The sequence below is a fragment of the Molothrus aeneus genome, chromosome 16, assembly GCF_037042795.1.
Source record: "Molothrus aeneus isolate 106 chromosome 16, BPBGC_Maene_1.0, whole genome shotgun sequence".
Lineage (NCBI taxonomy): Eukaryota > Metazoa > Chordata > Aves > Passeriformes > Icteridae > Molothrus > Molothrus aeneus.
In genome coordinates, this window is record NC_089661.1 from 15,196,028 (window position 1) to 15,215,852 (window position 19,825).

Here is a 19,825-nt window from a genome sequence, read left to right on the forward strand (position 1 = left end):
GGCCGGCGCGGGGCGCGCGCGGCGGGGCTCGGCTGGGCGCGGAGCGGGGGAAGATGGAAGGAGCGTCCTTCGGAGCGGGCCGGGCGGGGGCGGCCATCGACCCCGTGGAATTCCTCAAGCAGCCGCAGACCCTGCTCCGGGTCACCACCTGGGTAAGGCCGAACGGCCGCGGGGACGCGGGGATGGGCAGCGGCCGTGCGGGGACAGCGCTCGGTGCGGGGACAGCGCCCGGCGCGGCGGCAGTGCCCGGGTGATGGCAGTGCCGGGGCGATGGCAGCTCAGGTGCATCGTGCCCGCAGCCGGTGCATCGTTCCCAGTGCTCGGTGCGCTGCCGGTGCCGGTGTCGGTGCGGTGCCGGTGCGGCGGGCGCTGCCGGTGCCGGTGCATTGCCGGTGCGGTGCCGGTGCATTGCCGGTGCATTGCCGGTGCGGTGCCGGTGCTGCTGCCGGTGCCGGTGCGGCGGGCGCTGCCGGTGCCGGTGCCGGTGCATTGCCGGTGCATTGCCGGTGCATTGCCGGCGCGGTGCCGGTGCCGCTGCCGGTGCCGGTGCGGCGGGCGCTGCCCAGCCCCGCGGGCAGGGAGTTTCCTCGGGAACGGGGCCGGGATGCGCCGCTGCCGCTCTCCCGTGCGGTGCCGGAGGATGGTGCTCGGAGCCGCAGGCAGAGGACATTTTCCTGCCTTCCACGCTCCGTGCATGCGTGTGTGTGTGTGTGTGACAGAAATCCGGGAGCCAGCCCTGCCCAGCTCCCCCGTGCTGCCAAGGGGATGTCGTGTTTGTTGGACGTTTCCCATCTGTGAATCCCCAGTGTGGAGCGGGAGGTGGAATGGGCTGTGCAGGGCTCAGGGAAGGCTGTGGTGGTCCCTGCCCAGGGTGCCCCTGGGGCCGTGGTGCCCCGATGCCCAGGGCTAAGGACAGCCCCTGGTTTGCCTCCCCCAGCCTGGCTTTTTGCTGAGATCTGCAGGTGTGCAGGGCCTTGGCAGGTCAGGAGTGCCAGGTCCTTCCCAAAAACCCTGCTGTGGGAAGGATCTGCCCGGCTCTCACCCGGCTCCAGCGCTTGGCTGGAGGCTGTGGGTGAGCCTGGGGCTTGTCCTCGCCCATTTCACACCTGGGCTGGCTCTGTGTCACCGTGGCAGTGCTCAGCGAGGCAGGGAGCTCAGAAAGCTGTGCTGGGCAGGTGCAGCCATCCTCACCGCCCTCCTTCCAGCAGGCACCGAGGGGCTCTCCAGCCTGGGCTGCCCTGGGAGAGGCCCCAGCAGCAGCACATGAGCAATTCCAGCTGCAGTCACATGCTCAGAGTCAAACCACACGCTGCAGTGTGTGCCTGACGGGAGCTGCTGTCCTTCCCAGGCTTGGAGAAGGCCCACAGCTCCATTGATGGGGGCAAACGGGGCCAGGGGTGGATCTGGGGCATCCAGATCCATGGATGAGGTGCGGATCTTGGGGCATTTTGGGCAGGGTTGAGGCGCAGGGCAGCAGTTGTTTCCTAGAAGAAAACTTGGTCTGGATCCTCCTGGATCCTCCTTGAGTGGCAATGGCAAACTGCTGGCAGTGCTGTAGGGTTTGGGTACAGTTAAATCCATCTGAGTTCAGCCCCTCCTAAAATAAATGTGTCACCTTGCACCCAGAGGGCTCCCCATCCTTGTTGGATGGAGGAGGTTGGACACTGCTGGGAAGCAGGACCAGAGTATGGAATGTAGGTAAAAAATAAAAATAAAATAAAATAAAACCATACCAGAGTATGGAATGTAGGTAAAAAAATTAAAACCCCAGCTTGGGAGATATTTCTGTATATACTCGCTGGTTTATTCGGTGGTGAAGTCCCTCCTTTCCTGGCTCTGTGCTCGCAGGGAATCAGTGACAAACGAGTGCTCACAACTACAGAAATGCATCAGTTTCACTCCAAACAAGTGCAGGGGCCACCAGCGTGGACAAACTGGGATGAGCATGCTGGGATGAGCATGCTGCCATCCCAGAAGTGTTTGCAACGTTCAGAGTTGGCCAAAGCCCAGGGAGCAAAAAGGGAGTTTTTTTGCCCTTTTCAGTGGGCTGGGGTTGGGCTGGGGGAGCTCCCTCTGGAGCCTTTTCCCAGGTCTCACACTCCCTGCCAGATCTACCAGGGTTCATCCAGCCTGGTGTGGTGTCTCAGCCCAGTTCCCTGTGTTAAACCAGTTCAGCATCTGTGGCTGCTGCCCAGGGCTGCAGTCACGGCACTCCCCTGCTGCTGCTGTGCCCTGTGCCTGCCTTCCAGGCCAGACCCGTGCCAGCACGGACACACTGGGTGGGGGAGGCAGCCCAAGGCTTTGCTGGGCTCTCTGCTGCCTTCCTTGCTGCTGCCCTGGGTGCGTGGCAGTGCTGTGGCACGCGGTGACACCGTGCTGGTGGCCGGGCAGGAGCTGGAGCTGATGCGCATGGTGCCATTCCTGATTGCCAGACCTTGCCAGAGCTCCCTGCCTGCCCTCCCAGGGGGGATGAGCTGCCTGTGGCAGCACAAACCGGCCACGGGTGGGTGTTGGGGCAGGCCTGGGCTGAGGGAGGCTTTGGGGTGGGATTTCTCACGTGGTTTTCCTTCCTGTGCCTCGGCAGCACAGCTTGGCGCCCTGGTTATCCTGAGCAGCTGCATCCCACAGCAGGGACAGGATCCCACAGCTCTGGGTGTGGGGTCAGCTTCTCCTGGGGAAAGGAAGGGCTGCCAGGGTGGGCTGGGTTGGGTGGGGGTGATGGAGAAATCCCACAGGGCTTGGGGCCAGCCCCGGGTGCCCGAGGTGAGCGACTCGTGCTGGTCTGGGTGATGGCCACTGCTGGGGCTTCCCAGCACCAAAGGAAGGTCCAGTTCCCTTTTCTGGGACTCCAGTGCCTGCCTGGGGGACCTTGTGCTGGCAGACATGGGAGGCACTGGCAGGTGAATGGTGACCAGCACAGAAATCCCCAAATGTCAGCAGTGCCCAGAGGGGATTCCTGGTTCTGCCTCCCCCTGAGACAGTAATTCGGAGTATCTGAGGGGGAAAAACACCACTCCTGCTTTGAGCTGCAAAATCAAAAGCTGGAAAGAACCATTTAACAGTTCCTCATTCATCTGTTCCCTCTCTGTCTGATGCAGTTTGTCAGATGAAGATGTGATCGCTCTTGTGGTTTCCTTTTGAGACATTTTTTGCACAGCCCAACAGAGTCGATATTCACGAGGGCTGCCTGCAGAACCATGAGCTCCTTTCTCTGTCACTGCCCGTGCCAGCCAGACTTTCAAGTGGCCACTCAGCTCCCCAGGGCAATTGTTCATTCAACACAGGCTTAGGTTTGGCTTTTAAAAGCACTTTTGGAAAATATTCTGGTAAACTTTTTCAGCAATTCCTGTGATTCCATGCAGAGCAGCAGCAGAAGCTCAGTGCTGGGTCCCAACAGTGCACCCTCACCCATGCCATGCCATGCCATGCCATGCCATGCCATGCCATGCCATCCCATCCCATCCCATTCCATCCCATCCCATCCATCCCATTCCATCCCATTCCATCCCATTATCCCATCCATCCCATCCCATTATCCCATCCCATCCCATCCCATCCCATCCCATCCTATCCCATTCATCCCATCCCATCTATCCCATCCCATCCCATCCCATCCCATCCCATCCCATCCCATCCCATCCCATCCCATCCCATCCCATCCCATCCCATCCATCCCATTATCCCATCCCATCCCATCCCATCCATCCCATTATCCCATCCATCCATCGCATCCCATCCCATCCATCCCATTATCCCATCCCATCCCATCCCATCCCATCCCTGCCTCCCTGGAGCTCAGCAGAAGTGCAGGGAATGGGCTCTGGATGGCTCCCCAGGGATTTCACTGGATCCCAAGCACTCAGGGCTCTCAGGGAAGAGCTCCAAGGCTGCCCTGGCACTACAGGAGCCCCAGCAATGCTCAGAGTCATTACCATGATCTGAGCAGCCTCAGACTTCAGTCCTGAACACTTTTCAGAAGGGTCATCAGATTTCTGCCTTAATTTTCTCTTTCTGCAGGCTATGGATTAAAGGCAGAACTTAAACTTAACATTTTGGTAATGGAATTACAGGGGAGCTTTGCTGCATCTGAGCTTGAAATGGTTCTGAATTGTCATGCTCCTGCCATCTCTGGTTTCAAGCACTGCTGGTGTGCCATGTGCTCAGATTGCAGGACGAGATTAGGAGCCTTGAATGAACGCTGTGTCTCAGCCAGCATCTCTTACCACATCAGAAAAAGTAATTCAGGAAAAATCAGTCATGTGGTCCTCAACAGACATCCTCCCAAGCTGATTAGCCTGGTGAACGTGGCCCTAACCCTATTACAGGCAGCATCAGCCCCCCTGTTGCTGTGCCAGAACCCACAGACCTTCCCTTGGCGGCCACCTCCGTGGTCCTGTGGGAGATCTGCAGTGCCTAAAGCTGAGCTTTGGTCTTCACAGCCCCCAAAAATGGTGCAGATCAGTGCTGGAAACCCCCTGGGACTGACAGCTGTGCAGAAAAACTGCAGGGGCACCAGGGGCTGAGTGCCCCCTGTGCCAGGGGATCTGTGCCAGGGGATCTGTGCCAGGCCCGTGCACAGCCCAGGGCTTACAGGGAATTAGGGAAACACTCGCTGCTAAGCAGGATTTGGCCTCTGCTAATTTGACCTGAATTGTTTTCCTTTCCCATTTGGTGGTGCCTCCTTCCCTCTGAGGAGGGCAGGGAGCTGAGCAGGAGGTGTTTGGGGGACAGAGGGGGATCTCAGGGGGTGTTTGGGGGGCAGTGAGGGATCTCAGGGGGTGTTTGGGGGCAGTGGGGGATCTCAGGGGGTGTTTGGGGGGCAGTGGGGGATCTCAGGGGGTGTTTGGGGGCAGTGAGGGATCTCAGGAGGTGTTTGGGGGCAGTGAGGGATCTCAGGAGGTGTTTGGGGGGCAGTGAGGGATCTCAGGGGGTGTTTGGGGGCAGTGAGGGATCTCAGGAGGTGTTTGGGGGCAGTGAGGGATCTCAGGGGGTGTTTGGGGGGCAGTGAGGGATCTCAGGGGGTGTTTGGGGGCAGTGGGGGATCTCAGGGGGTGTTTGGGGGCAGTGAGGGATCTCAGGAGGTGTTTGGGGGGCAGTGAGGGATCTCAGGGGGTGTTTGGGGGGCAATGGGGGATCTCAGGAGGTGTTTGGGGGGCAATGGGGGATCTCAGGAGGTGTTTGGGGGGCAGTGGGGATCTCAGGAGGTGTTTGGGGGGCAATGGGGGATCTCAGGGGGTGTTTGGGGGCAGTGAGGGATCTCAGGAGGTGTTTGGGGGCAGTGAGGGATCTCAGGGGGTGTTTGGGGGCAGTGAGGGATCTCCAGGTGTTGGGGGGGCAGTGAGGGATCTCCAGAGCTTGGCCTGGCTCTCTGCACCTGTGGGCAGGAGCCAGGGCAGAGGAAATGAGCTCTGGGCTGTTCCTCCTCGTGCATTGCATCTCCTCCATGCTGACATGGATGTGTGTGTGACCAAGGCTGGGCTCTGCAGTCTCCTGCAACCCCACACCTTCTGCTGGTGTTTTTTACAGGTCCCAAACGCAAGAGCAGCTCCTCAGCAGTGGGAAATGCTCACCTTAAGATGGCTGACAGCTCACACCGAAGCTCCCAGCTCCTGCTCTCCTGTGCTGTTTGCTTCTTGCTTTCCTTGCCTGCCTCTGCTCAGGCTCAGAGATCTCCTGAAGCACATTTTAGGGGATGGGCTGCAGAGAGCTGAGAGCAACAGGGAGAAAACTCCGTGTGTGTGTGTGTGTGTGTGTGTGTGTGTGTGTGTGCGTGTGTGTGTGCTGGGGCCCAGGCTGCTGGAGCTTCAGCAGGGAAGGGGGATCTGCAGAGCACAACCCCAGGAGAAAGGCAGGCGGGCAGGCTGGCCAGCCAGCACCCTCCAGATGGCAAAACTGGGCTGGAGGGAGGGCAGCCACAGCTCCAGCTCCATCCACACTGGGAGCTGTGTCCACCTGGGCACAGCAGGGACCCTGGGCTCCTGCGAGGCCTGACAGGCCCAGCAGAATCCTGGAATGGTTTGGGCTGCAAGGAGCCTTAAAGCCCATCCAGTGCCACCCCTGCCATGGCAGGGACACCTCCCAGTGTCCCAGGGTGCCCCAAGCTCTGTCCAGCCTGGCCTGGGGCACTGCCAGGGATCCAGGGGCAGCTGCTCTGTGCCAGGCCTCTGCTCTCTGCCCACCCTCTGAGCAGAGAGACTGTCCCACTGTCCTGTCCCATTGTCTGTCCCACTGTCCCATTGTCTGTCCCACTGTCCCATTGTCCTGTCCCATTGTCTGTCCCACTGTCCCATTGTCCTGTCCCACTGTCCCATTGTCTGTCCCACTGTCCCATTGTCCTGTCCCACTGTCCTGTCCCATTGTCTGTCCCACTGTCCCATTGTCTGTCCCACTGTCCCATTGTCCTGTCCCACTGTCCTGTCCCACTGTCCTGTCCCATTGTCTGTCCCACTGTCCCATTGTCCTGTCCCATTGTCCTGTCCCATTGTCTGTCCCACTGTCCTGTCCCACTGTCCCATTGTCCTGTCCCATTGTCCTGTCCCATTGTCCTGTCCCATTGTCTGTCCCACTGTCCCACTGTCCTGTCCCACTGTCCCATTGTCCTGTCCCATTGTCTGTCCCACTGTCCCATTGTCCTGTCCCACTGTCCTGTCCCACTGTCCCACTGCCCCGTCCCATTGTCCTGTCCCCTTGTCCTGTCCCCTTGTCCTGTCCCATTGTCTGTCCCACTGTCCCACTGTCCTGTCCCACTGTCCTGTCCCACTGCCCTATGTCACTGTCCCACTGTCCCACTGTTCTGTCCCACTGTCCCACTGTCCTGTCCCACTGTCCTGTGTCACAGAATTGCTGCCTGGCCTGCAGAGCTGTCTCTTCCTGCTTGGAATCCCACTTTAAACTTGCACCAGGTTCAGCCAGGAAAAGCAGAATTTGCTGCAGGTGGAGTTGGGTTGTTCAGCTGGGAAATGGAGTGTCCTGTGAAGGCAAATCCTCTGAGGTGCTGCTGCTCAGCCCCACCAAACCTCGCTCACAGTGGAAAATCTGACCTTGTGTTTCCCCTTTCGGGTCTCTGATGAGCTGCTTGGGGCTTTGAGCCACTGTGGTTTGTGAAGGTGATGGGGGAAATGCACTTGTTCTGTGAGAACTTCAAAAAAAACACAGGGGGTTTATTTCCCTGCCCACATTTATTTCATCCACCCACCTTTTCCTAAAATAAAAGCACTTTTTCAGCTATACTTAGAAAGAAAACACCAAATTTATTCTCATTAAGACGTTTCACCAGCACCAGTGGGTTTTTTTAAGAAAAACCACAACATTACAATCCTGGGGTGAGGGAGAGGTAACCCATGGAAAGGCAGGCACGCTTTGACAGGAATGTTCCAGGCAGTGCTGACGTTTTGAGCTCATCTATCAAATGTGTGCACTTGGAATTCATTGCTCCTTTGGCCTCCCAAGGAAAAGCTGCCTGTCCTGTGTTTTGTGCACTGAAATGTGCTCGTGGAGCTCTCGTGGTTGGAGCCACTTGGGTTGTCTGACAGCAGGAAGGATGCTCTGCTTCCCAAAATCCTTTGGAACTGGAAGTGAAGTGATAAAACAGCCTTAAAAAAATTAAAATCAGCATTGCCAGCCCAGGGGTGCAAAGCTGGTGCAGGCACCACACCCCTGTGCTGGGCCATCCTGAGTTGTGTTTATGGGAGCTCCCTTTCCCCAGCAGAGCTCTGGGCTCCAGCAGGCCCCCACAAGCCTGGAGCAGGCTGATGATCCTGGGGGGACTGAGTGGAACTTCTCAGAGCAGCTGAGCTCAAGTTTGCTGCCCTGCCAGAGCAGTAATGGTGTGGAATCAGAGGTCCTCAATTATTCATGTTTTCCAGAATCACATTACTTCTTCCCAGGGCCTGCTTCATAAATGCTGCTGCTATTTCTGATGGTAAATAACAATTTTGCATTATTTATGAGCAGATTTTTACAACTGCTGATGTTACAGCTGCTGCCAAAGCCCTGGGAAAACGATCAGAGCTGTTTGTTGTTGTTTGTGCCTTACACACAGCCCCTCCTGTGTGAGCGTGGGGTGGGAGGATGAGGAGGGTGGGGATGATGGGGATGGTGAGGATGAGGATGGTGGAGATGATGAGGATGAGGATGATGGGGATGATGATGGTGAGGATGGTGATGAGGATGGGGATGATGATGATGAGGATGGTGATGATGATGGTAAGGATGGTGATAATGGTGGTGGTGGTGATGATGATGATGAAGATGGTGATGAGGATGGTGATAATGATAATGATGAGGATGGTGATGATGATACTGATGGGGATGAAGATGGTGATGGTGGTGATGATGATGATATGATGGTGATGATGATGATGATATCATGATGATATGATGATGATGATGATGATATGATGGTGATGATGATGATGATGATATGATGATGATGATGATGATGATGATGATGATGATGATATGATGATGATGATGATATGATGATGATGATGATGATGATGATGATGATAATGATATGATGGTGGTGATGATGATGATGATATGATGATGATGATGCTGCCATATTTTTAATAAATCACCAAGTGCTCCCCAAGCACAGCACCAGTGAGGAACAGGGTGCAGGTGCCTCGGGGTGGCTTGGGTGGCCCCTGAGGTGCCACAGGGTGATGTGGGTGGCCCCCTGGGCTCGTGACTGGAGCTCAGGGCTGACCTGAGCCAGGGATGGGTGTGGGACAGGGCCCCAGGCGTGGTTGAACTCCACGGAAGAGGAGGAAGAGGAGAAGATCTGTCCCAGTGTTATGCTAGAGGGTGGTTGCACCTTGGGGGTTTTTTGCCCTCTGTGGGCTCTGCTCCATTTCCCCCGCTCTGCTCTGTGACACGGCTTCCCTGGGAGCTGCAGGAGGTGACACAGGCGGCTGGGAGAGCCACCAGCTGGGCTTCACACAGTGCCACCTCCGTGTCACCTGTCCCTGTCTTGTCAGCTCTTATCTCTGCCCTGCGTGTCTGGGAGCCAGCAGGGAGCCAGCAGCGCTGCTGGTGCTGGCAGGGATGAGATCAGAGGCTCCCAGTGTGAGGGAGATGTGCCTGCACTGCCCTGCCCTGCTCACAGCCCCTGCCCAGGGCTCCAGGGCGGGATCCAGGGTGGGATCCAGGGATTCTGCTGCTCCTGCAGCCTCCCCTCCTGCCTTTGGGGGTAAGGCAATTCCTGGGGCATGCAGCAGGGGATGGTGTCACCTGAGGCAGCTGCTGCCATCGGCTCCTTCCCTGCCTGCAGGGGTGTGACAGGTGTGACAGGGGGTGACATGGGTGTGACACCTGTGGTACCAGCATGGCCACCTGGGCAGCCCCAGCAGCCCCTCCCTCCTGTCCCTCCTGGGCCCAAGCAGGTCACTGGTAATGGATTCAGGAGCTGCACCTTTCAGCCCCTGCTGAAAAATCACCCTGCTGCTGCCAGGGCAGCCTGTGCCACCTCCCCACACGTGTCCCCTGTCCCCTCCAGCAGCCATCCAGCCCTTCCCTGGCTCAGATGCTCAGCTGTCCCCTGTCCCTGAGGACACCAGGGGCTTTGTGGGGCCCAGCCTGGCAGCAGAGAGCAGCACAGCACAAAGTCCCTGCAGGGATGTGGATGTTTTTCCCCTCCCCAGCGTGTCTGGAGAAGCAGGTCCTTACCCCACCCTGCACAGCAGGCACTGGAAGGCAGGAGGAGGCTCCGGCTCCCAGAGGGGAACACCCAGGTGCAGCCTGGAGCCACCAACCAGAGCAGAGCCAGGATGTGTCTGCCAAATGCCACGTTGCCATGGAGTCAGGGATGGGGTTTGAGGATGGGATTGTCAGCAGCGGTGCTGCCATTGGGGAGCAGAGTTCAGCGCCAGCAGCAGCCAGCTGTGCTCTGTGCTCGCTCCTGCAGATCTTCTCCATCGTGGTGTTCGGCTCCATCGTCAACGAGTGCTACGTGAACAAGGACAGCCAGCACCCCGAGCTGCTCTGCATCTTCAACGAGAATGAGAGCGCCTGCAGCTACGGCATCGCCGTGGGCGTCATCGCCTTCTTCGGCTGCATCTTCTTCTTCGTGCTGGACCTGCACTTCCAGCAGATCAGCAGCGTCAAGGACCGCAAACGGGCCGTGCTGCTGGACCTGGGCTTCTCAGGTACCCTGCTCTTCCCTTCCCTTCCCTTCCCTTCCCTTCCCTTCCCTTCCCTTCCCTTCCCTTCCCTTCCCTTCCCTTCCCTTCCCTTCCCTTCCCTTCCCTTCCCTTCCCTTCCCTTCCCTTCCCTTCCCTTCCCTTCCCTTCCCTTCCCTTCCCTTCTCTGCCCTGCCTGGCTCCCTCTGCAGCTGCTGCTCTGCCCTCCCACTCTGTTCAGTCTGATTTATCCAGCACAAGGCCCCTGCTGGCTCTCTGTCCCAAATCCAGACATCCATCACCACCTCCCTGCCTTGCCTGTAGTCCAGGCTGTTCTCTCCTCGCTGCAAAGCTCATTTCCGAGGTGCTGGAGCATCCAGCCCTTGTTAGATGAAATTTACAGCCCCTTCTGTGGGGCTTGGTGCCTGAAATCCCTGGATCCCAGCAGAAGGGGGACACCACATCCCTCCTGTGGCTGCTGCTGGGTGTCACTGAGCCAGGCTGGGATCCTCCTCCCACCCTGGCAGCCTCTGCTCCCTGCCAGCCACGGGGAGCTGGCGCTGCTCTCAGACCCTGCCTCCTTTCCCCTTTGTGCCTGTGGTGGATCCGCTGGCAGGAGAAAGGAGAGAACCATCCTGGAGTCCTGGAATCCTCGGATCCTGGGATGGTTTTTGGAAGGGACATCAAAGCCCACCCTTAAAGGGACATTGGAAGGGACATCAAAGCCCACCTTTAAAGGGGCATTGGAAGGGACATCAAAGCCCACCTTTAAAGGGGCATTGGAAGTTCCACCTTCCACTAGACCAGGATGCTCCAAACCCAGTCAAACCCTTGCAGGGATCCAGGGGCAGGCACAGCTGCTCTGGGCACCCTGAGCCTGTTCCACCCTCACAGGGAAGAACCTATTCCTGAAATGCATCTGGGCAGTAACTGGGTGCTAACCCTGGGGCACAGGTGGGGTTTCACCACACTGAAAGCAGCATTTAGAGCCTTCTCTCCCAGCTGCTCCTCCAGCTGTTCCCATGGACGGGGTTTGCAGGAGAGCAGCTGTGATTAGGGTGGTAACACATCTTCCCGGCTGTTTGTGTCTGTTGTCTGCAGACCCCTAAATGATCATTATCTCCTTAATTGATCATTATCTCCCGCGGTGGTTCCTGGCTCTCCTTTCCCGGGGAGCTGGGGCTGGCACATTCAGCCTCACCCATCACTGCCAGCTCAGCCCTCTGGGATTCCTTTAAAATCCGTGCTACCCTCCAAGCATCACCCACTCCTGGCTGCTCTTCTGGAGCTGCTGGCCATGCCTGACCCCATGCCCTGCCCTGGCACTGCCACCTGCCCTGCCCTGGCACTGGGGCAATCCTGCTGCTGCCCAGGGCTGCTCCTCCCCGCAGCACAGAACCTTCTGGAAGGCAGCAGGGCTGCCCAGCCGCTCCTGCTGCAGGTGCTGAGCTTCCAGCATGGGCAAGGAAGGTCGGAGCTGCAGAGGGATTTATGTGGCAGCTGCAGTACCCAGCGCAGCCGTGCTGGCTCCGGGCTGTGCATGATGTCATTTTAACTCCTGACAGCCCGCGGTGGCACTGGGGACACGGTGGGCAGGGGAGCAGTGCAGGGTCCTGCCAGGGAGGGTGAGCTGCCCTGGCTCCAGTGGCACACACAGGAGCAGCTTCCCCTCCACAGACCAGTGCCAGCCCCTTGTGCCAGCCCCATGTCCCAGCCCTGTCCCTGAGCCCAACCAGTGCCATCCTCATGTCACTTGTGCCAGCCCTGTGTCCCCAGAGCTTGCCCCTGAGTCTAAACATTGCCAGCCCCACATCCTTTATGCCAGCCCTGTGTCCCCAGCCTTGTCCCTGAGCCCAACCAGTGCCATCCCCAGTGCCAGTCCCTTATGCCAGCCCTGTGCCCGTCTTGATCCTGAGCCCAACCAGTGCCAGCCTCATGTCACTTGTGCCAGCCCTGTGTCCCAGAACTTGTTCCTGAGCCCAACCAGTGCCAGCCCTGTGTCCTTTATGCCAGCCCTGTGTCCCCAGCCTTGTCCCTGAGCCCAACCAGTGCCATCCCCATGTCCCTTGTGCCAGCTTTGTGTCCCAGCCTTGTCCCTGAGCCTAACCAGTGCCAGTCCCTTGTGCCACCCATGTGTCCCCAGCCTTGTCCCTGAGCATAACCAGTGCCATCCCCATGTCCCTTGTGCCAGTCCTGTATCCCCAGCCCTGTGTCCCAGCCCTGTCCCTGAGCCATCCTGCTGCTCCCACACTGGGAATTAACCTTTGGGAGCTGCTCTTGTTTCACCTCGGGGTTTTTGACTCCCAAAGTTCCCCCAGTGTGACTCTGAGCAATGGCTGAGGTACAAATGTGGCCTTTGGAGCTGGTTCCCATTCCAGGGAGGAGCTGCTGGGGAAGCCCCCTTGTACCAGCAGGGAATAGGAAATATCCCTGAGTTAAAGGGTGACCTTTGAGGAGTAAATCCCAGTAAATCTCTGCCCTGTAGTGCTGGTAACAAGTCACTGTGCTGAAGGGAAGTGAAAATGCTTATGCAGAGATTTGGGTGGGTTTGGTGACAGGGTTGGCTGTATTTGGTGAAGTGTCTGTCATTTGGAAAGGAAACCTGGCTGATCCTTCCTGTGAAGGGAGGATTCCTCCCATGGCCAGAACTGGTGGTTGGGAATTCCCAGGCCAAGCCATGCAGGAAGAGACAAGGAATGCGTCTGAAACTGCAGTTAGGAGCAAATTCTGAATTCAAGGCCTTGGGCCCTGCACCTCCAGCACTCGCTGTGGATGCTCCATTTTATGGCATATTTAGGGAAAACTGGCAAAATAAATGGGAATAAAGGGAGGTTCTTCTCTCCCTGCACAGGGACTGGCAGCCTGGCTGCTGATCCTGATGTGCTGATGATCCTTGGGAGCTGCTGGGCAGCTCAGCCCTCCCAACATGCAGGTGTGCACTGACACCCAGAATCTGAGACATCAGCAACGATGGGGACCCTGAAAGCAGCACCATGGGAGGGTCCAGATGCTGCAGCTCCTCTTCCCAGAGCTGGAAAACACCCCTGCTGCTGGCCCTGTGTGCTCCTGGCTTTTCCTTGGCTGTGCCCTGAGCTGCTTGGCACTGGGCAGTGCTGGTGGCTGGGGATGGAATTAGGGCAGCTGCAGCCCTATCTTGCTCAGCCAGCTTTGCTTCCAGGCAGGAATAATCAAATAATCACCAGAGTGTTCCTGCTCGGCTCCACAGGCCCAGGGGGATTCTCTGCAGGGATGAGCAGAGCTCTCACGTGTCATGGAATCACGGAATTACAGAATGGTTTGGGTTGGGAGGGGCAGTAAAATCCATCCCATCCCACCCCTGCCATGGCAGGGACACCTCCCACTGTCCCAGGCTGCTCCAGCCCTGTCCAGCCTGGCCTGGGGCACTGCCAGGGATCCAGGGGCAGCCCCAGCTGCTCTGAGCCTCCCCACACTCACAGAACAGAATTTCTCCTCAATATCCAATGTAAATCCACCTTCCCTCCGCCTAAGGCCGTTCCCCTTGTCCTGTTATTCAATGCCCTTGTGCAAAGTCTCTCTCCAACACGTCCAGGGAGGATGTGCTGTCCCTGGGGCTCGTTGGGATCAGGCTGAGGCGTGGCTGAACTGAGCTTCAGGCAGGGAACACGCTGAGATGTCCCCACAGGGTCCTTCCTTCTCTGGTTTTGTGTTCACAAAGCTCCTTTTGGGCCACAGCTCCCAAAATTCCTGTTCCTATTGGAAGCCTCGGTGGTTTGTGCAGCAGCAAAGGGGAGGTGCTGGGCAGGGGCAGCACTGACCAGCTCTGTTCCTGTGGGAGTTTTGAGTGAATTTGAGACAGGACCTCTGAGTTGCTTTAGATAATTTGATTTATTTTTCTTATCTTTTCCATAGACAGGAAGGGTGAGTTCAGCTCACATCTTCACTGCATGGCTCAGAGGGTCACAAGACCTCCAGTTACAAGACATTTTAAAGATTTATTATAAATAATATGAACAAAACACTGCCAACAAGAATATTTATGCTTTTGACCCAATCCTTCCAATATTTTGTCTCATGCTACAGTGTAAGCTTTCTTAGCCAATCAAGTTATAACACTCAAATTTACAGTACTACACTTTAAAACTCTAAACTTTCTTCTGCTTAGCTTAACAGGTCTCTGCTTTATAAAACTCTAAACTTTCTTCTCCTTAGCTTAACATGTCTCTGCTTTAAGCCATAAATCCACATTCTCCCTTCCAGCCCCTCAGTCTGGGAGCCGTTCCCAAGGTCTCAGATCAAACCCTGGGTTTAGTGCTAAGCTTTGCCTCACAGCCCCAGAGTTCTGAGGGTTCCCTGCATTTCAGATTCCGTGTTCCCCTGCAGGTTTCCTGGCCTTCCTGTGGTTTGTGGCCTTCTGCTTCCTGGCCAACCAGTGGCAGAGGACGACGCTGACGCGGGGCTTCGCGCAGGGCGCGGACGCGGCGCGGGCGGCCATCACCTTCTCCTTCTTCTCCATCATCATCTGGGTGAGGGGCTGGGGGGCCAGAGCAGAAGTGAAACCTGCCCTGAGCTGCTGGCTTTGCAGAAGTGGTCCCTGGTGGGTGCTGAGGGGCTGTACTGGGGAGCCTGCACATGTGGAACTGGTGGTTTCTCACCACGGGAGCTCGGTTCAGTCTCCTCTGCCTGGGGAATTCAGGCTTCTCCTTCTCCTGAGGCTGGGAGGTTTTGTTCCTGTTGAAAACGTGTGGCCAGCCATGAGCTGCCCTGATTTCAGGGCCTTGCTGGAGGCAGGGAGTCCCCAGGAGCAGATCTCTGCACTCAGCAGCTTCATGGGGTGCCTGGGGGATTTGGGGGCTCTCAGGCTCATCAGCTCCTCCTGGGACACACCAGCCTGGCTCCTCTGTTTTCCACCTGGAGAAGGGGCTGAGAAACCCCCCTTGATCCCGTTTTCAGCTCCACCTGGGCAGAGGGACTCCAGCCAGGGCTGTGAGAAACCCTGGGGCTCACCTGGACCCCACATGCACCCCAGACAGAGCAATCCTAACTTATACACATGACAACAAGCTCTTGGCTGGCTACTAAGAGATATTTGGTGTTTATCATAGCTAGACCCATGAAAACATCACTTAGGTGCTCACCAGCAGTCAAAAAACAACCTGAAATGCAGAACATAGGAAAATAGAATCAAGAAGAGAGAACATCACAATGCCACCTCAATGCATGATGAACACCATAATTCTGGTTCAATCACCTGGGATCCCTCTCAAAGACAAAGGGAAATCCCAGCACGTCTGGCATCTACCAGGAAAAATTGTAACAAACAAAGGTACCAGAGTCCTCAGGAATCTAATGGTATGTGCTCAAAATATCCATAAACAGTTTGGAAAAGGGCTGAACAGCAGTCTGGCAAAGATGAGGTCAGCTATGAAGAAACACAAAAGGATCTCATAAAAGTCACTACAGAGCAAGAAAATGGCAGATGAATTTCAGCAGAGACGTGAGCACCGGGGGGATCCCAGCCCCGAGCTGTGTGTGGAGAGGCAGGGATGGCTCTGGGTTCCCTCCATCCCTCCTCCAGCTTCCCCTGGGCACGGAGCCCCGGGATGTGCCCTAATTCCACGTTGCCTCAAAAGAATTGGGGCAAAAACCAGTGCCAGGCTTTCCAGCACAAGCCTCGCTCCAGTTCTCCCCAGTTTAACTGCTCCCTGCTTTATGATTATCCCAATAAATCTCTTCTAATCCCAGCTCTTCCCCATCTCTGCCACGGATGCTCCCCATCCCATCAGCATCTGCTCCCACCCTGGAGGGCCGTGGGGACAGTGCTGTCACCCTGTCCCATCCCGATGCTTGGGAAGCCATTCCTGGCCTCCAGGGGCATTTTTCGCCTCCTCAGAACGTCATTTACAAACTAATTGAATTGTTAATGAATCCTCCTGGAAGGAGAGGAGCTCGGAGCCCTCCCGGCTTTGCCGCCCACATTTCCCAACCTCAATTCCAGCAACCTGGAGAGGGGTGAAGGAGCCTCGGCAGAACTGACCTATTTTCCTGGGCTGGCTCTCGGCAGCTCCCCCTCCCCACAGCAGCTGTGCCAGATGTGCACGGCAGGGCCCCCCAGGCCGGGCAGGGCTCTGGGGGTCACCCTGCCCCACAGAAATGGCCTCTGGAGTGTTCCCATGGGCTTTGGGGCTGGGCTGCCTCTCGGGTACAACAGAGTGGGGTGGCAGCATGTGGGGTGCTGCACGGGCTCGGTGCTCTGCAGGGAATGGGGGATGTGGGGTGATGGGGATGTGGGGTGATGGGGCATGTGGGGTGCTGGGGGGATTTGGGGTGCTGAGGAGATGTGGGGTGCTGGGGAATGTGGGGTGCTGGGGATGTGGGGTGATGGGGATGTGGGGTGATGGGGGGATTTGGGGTGCTGAGGAGATGTGGGGTGATGGGGATGTGGGGTGATGGGGGGTGTGGGGTGCTGGGGAATGTGGGGTGATGGGGAATGTGGGGTGATGGGGAGATGTGGGTTGATGGGGTATGGTGGTTGATGGGGAATGTGGGGTGCTGAAGGGGATGTGGGGTGCTGGGGATGTGGGCTCCAGAGGGCTGTAGGGTCTCGGGGGAGTCCTGGGGGTTTGGGGACCCTGGGAGGATACGGGGTCCTGGTGGGATGTGAGGTTTGGGGGATCCTGGGAGGTTACGGGGTCCTGGTGGGATGTGAGGTTTGGGGGATCCTGGGAGGATACGGGGTCCTGGTGGGATGTGAGGTTTGGGGGATCCTGGGAGGACACGGGGTCCTGGGGTGATGTGTGATGCTGCTGAGACCCAGGATGCCGGGGGTCCCGGGGGTTCCTGGGGGGTTCCGGGGCGCAGTGGGGTCGCAGCCCTGCCCCGTGTGACGCTGTCCCTCTCTGTCCCTCGCTGTCGCAGGTGGTGCTGGCGCTGCGGGCGCTGCAGCGGTACCGCCTGGGCACGGACATGTCCCTGTTCGCCACCGAGCAGTTCGGCACCGAGCCCAGCGCCTCCTACCCCGGCTACCCGGGCGGCAGCGGCGTGGAGAGCGCGGAGACCTACCAGAGCCCGCCCTTCACCGAGACCTTAGAGGCCAACCCCAAAGGTTACCAAGTGCCAGCGTACTGAGGGGCTGCGGCGGGGCCACCCCGCTGTCCCGTCCCCGCCGTCCCCAGCCCCGTTCCCTTGCCGTGGCCACTCAGTGCCGGGTCCCTTTATTAGCTCGTTGTGCAGTGAATTCTGTACAGTGGTATTGGTTCTTGTCTTACCTGTCCCAGGGTTTCTAAAAGCAGTGTTCCCTCTAAGCCAGGAGGAAGGAAGGTTGGTACCGCATCACCTGCACGTGGGGAGGAGGAGGAGGAGGAGGAGGAGGAGGAGGAGGAAATGTCCCAAATGGCCCCTCCGAGCTCTGCTGGGAAAGCCCAGGATGCCTTTTCCTCTTAGACAACAGCAGCTGAGGAATTCTTATCTCGTTCTTCCAGAGCTAACACAGAATCCATCGAGGGTGGGTGGGCAGTGGGCAGAGCTGGCCCTGGCTGCTCCTGCTGTGGAGCTCCCAGTCCAGGTTCCAGGGAAGTGCCAAATTCACGAGGAAATCAGGGGTGTCTGTGTTGTTTTCCTTTGTATATACTTGCTGTACAAAACAAATACCCAAACAGGTGTTTCCAAACTTGGTTTAGAGGCACACGGGGTAGGGGGAACAGCAGGCCAGGACTGGGGTCAGTATCCACAGGGCTTCTACGCTTCAGCAGGTTCTGGTTGAGGATTTAAAAAGTTGCTGTTTGAAATGGAAACCAGCAGGAGCTGGTTGCTAACTGGGAATAGCCTGTGATTGGTGGGAAGGTGGCACTTTGTGGTTCCATTTCCTCGTGGGGGATTGGGAAATGTGTAAATTCCTAAGGAATTTTTGTTGGCAGTGCTGACACATCCTCACCCTGGCGAGGTGAGGGCTGAGGTGAGGGGCTCAGACTCGACGTCCAAGGCCATTAGGAGCAATATTGGACTTGTATTTTTATTCTGGGAGCAGCCACCATCTGTCAGCTGCAGCAGAAGCCGGGTGGGGACACGTGTGTCACCCTGCAGCCTCCAGAAATGAGGGATTCAGGCAGGGACCTGGAAAGGCTTCACAGGCCGTTGGAGTCCATCCCGCGTGGGCTCACAGCCAAGTTTGGTGTGGGGAGAGTCAGTGAAAAGCAGCCAGGAGGGAGGCTCAGGCTGGGGGTTCGGCTGCAAAGAACAAAGGAAAGGAGGGAATGTGTAAAACATTCATTGCCAGCCACCTGCCAGCTCTCCCTGCCCGTGTGGCAGCTGCTCCAGGCTGTGTCACCAAGGGCTGAAACTTGAATTCCCAGCCCGGGGGTGGCAGCTCCACCCCTGGAGGCTCCTGCTCCTGCCACCACTGCCTTGCGACCCCGAGAGGAGCAATAGCCACCCCCTGTCCTGTCCCCTTCCTGCCACAGGGCCTGGTCAGCACCGCCACAGCTCGTCCTGCTGCCGCAGAGCAGAGCGCTCATTAATGAGCAGCAGGTACATGCACTAATTAAGCAGCCAATCATGCCCAGGTCACTGCCGGTGGCGCGTCCTTGCCTTGGCCCCAGGTCCTGGCTGTGCCCAGCCCCTCACAGGTGCCTGACCATGAACACCCGGCCCAGAGCAGCGGCAGCCTCAAGGCATTCCGGGATCTTTGTGGTTTTGTGGAGTCAGTTTTGCTGGGAAAGAAAAGAAAACCCCCGAGGATTTTAATACAGGGTACGATAGAACTGTAGCAATATTTTCCTTAGAGGGAACACTGAAACTTTAGCAGCACAAACAGTACTCGTGTTAATATTTTAGCAAAATTATAATCAATTTAAATGTTTAAATTGATTGTACGTGAGATAATGTTCGTTGGGTACAGTGTATTTTTTCTAACTATAATATAACTGTTGCAGAGTTTCCGTGTAACCGTACAGAGCTAAAGCTGTGTCTGCCTGCGGGACACGTCCTGCCCCGTGTGCCCCCTGCTGAATATACCACGCTCTGAATGTCCCCCCAGGCCTGCATTGCCTTTCTTTGCCCCCACACGCACATCCCACCACGCTCTGAGCCCTGGAGCAGGAGCAGGGACACAGGGATGGCACCAGCACCACTCCTGGGGCTTCCCAGAGCTCCTTTCAGCTTCCCAGGGTTTCCTTTTCCTTGCTGTGCTGGGCAGGGGCAGGAGGAAGGGCTGGGGGCCTGGGGGGCTTCCTGGCAGCACAGGAGATGCTCCTGGATTAAACCAGGGCTGGGAATAAATAACCTGCTCTTTGGTTAAACCAGAGATGGGAATAAATAACCTGCTCTTTGGTTAAACCAGGGCTGGGAATAAATAACCTGCTCCCTGGTTAAACCAGAGATGGGAATAAATAACCTGCTCCCTGGTTAAACCAGGGCTGGGAATAAATAACCTGCTCCCTGGTTAAACCAGAGCTGGGAATAAATAACCTGCTCCCTGGTTAAACCAGGGCTGGGAATAAATAACCTGTGCAGCCTCAGCACTCAACAGGCTCCTGCTCCTCTGCACCCAAAGTGCCCGTGCCAGGCAGGGCAGAGGTGTCACCCCTGCTGGGCTGGCACTGGGACAGGCAGGAGCCACAGCTGGAGCGTTTTTCCAGGGAATGGCACTGGGCTCGTGTCCCATGTGGCCATGCCAAGGCCATGTCACCAGGCAGGATGGGACAGCCCCAGAGTCCCTGGCTGTGGTG

The 19,825-nt window shown here is 57.2% G+C and overlaps 1 protein-coding gene across 1 annotated transcript; it reads left to right on the forward strand.

The window, feature by feature from the left end:
* Positions 1-12: 12 nt before the first annotated feature.
* SYNGR3 (synaptogyrin 3) lies at positions 13-19,127 on the forward strand. The gene is made up of 4 exons (XM_066561018.1): positions 13-152; positions 9,908-10,148; positions 14,484-14,626; positions 17,019-19,127. Exons 1-4 carry the CDS (start codon positions 54-56, stop codon positions 17,226-17,228), a joined length of 693 nt encoding a protein of 230 aa, XP_066417115.1. The 5' UTR covers positions 13-53; the 3' UTR covers positions 17,229-19,127.
* Positions 19,128-19,825: the final 698 nt, after the last annotated feature.

Bases quoted from the DNA above. Each gene is read 5' to 3' on its own strand.
- SYNGR3 (XM_066561018.1), top strand. From the start codon at position 54: ATGGAAGGAGCGTCCTTCGGAGCGGGCCGGGCGGGGGCGGCCATCGAC. The intron at 153-9,907 runs GTAAGGCCGAAC...TCGCTCCTGCAG, and splicing joins TGCTCCGGGTCACCACCTGG to ATCTTCTCCATCGTGGTGTT. The intron at 14,627-17,018 runs GTGAGGGGCTGG...TCGCTGTCGCAG, and splicing joins TCTTCTCCATCATCATCTGG to GTGGTGCTGGCGCTGCGGGC.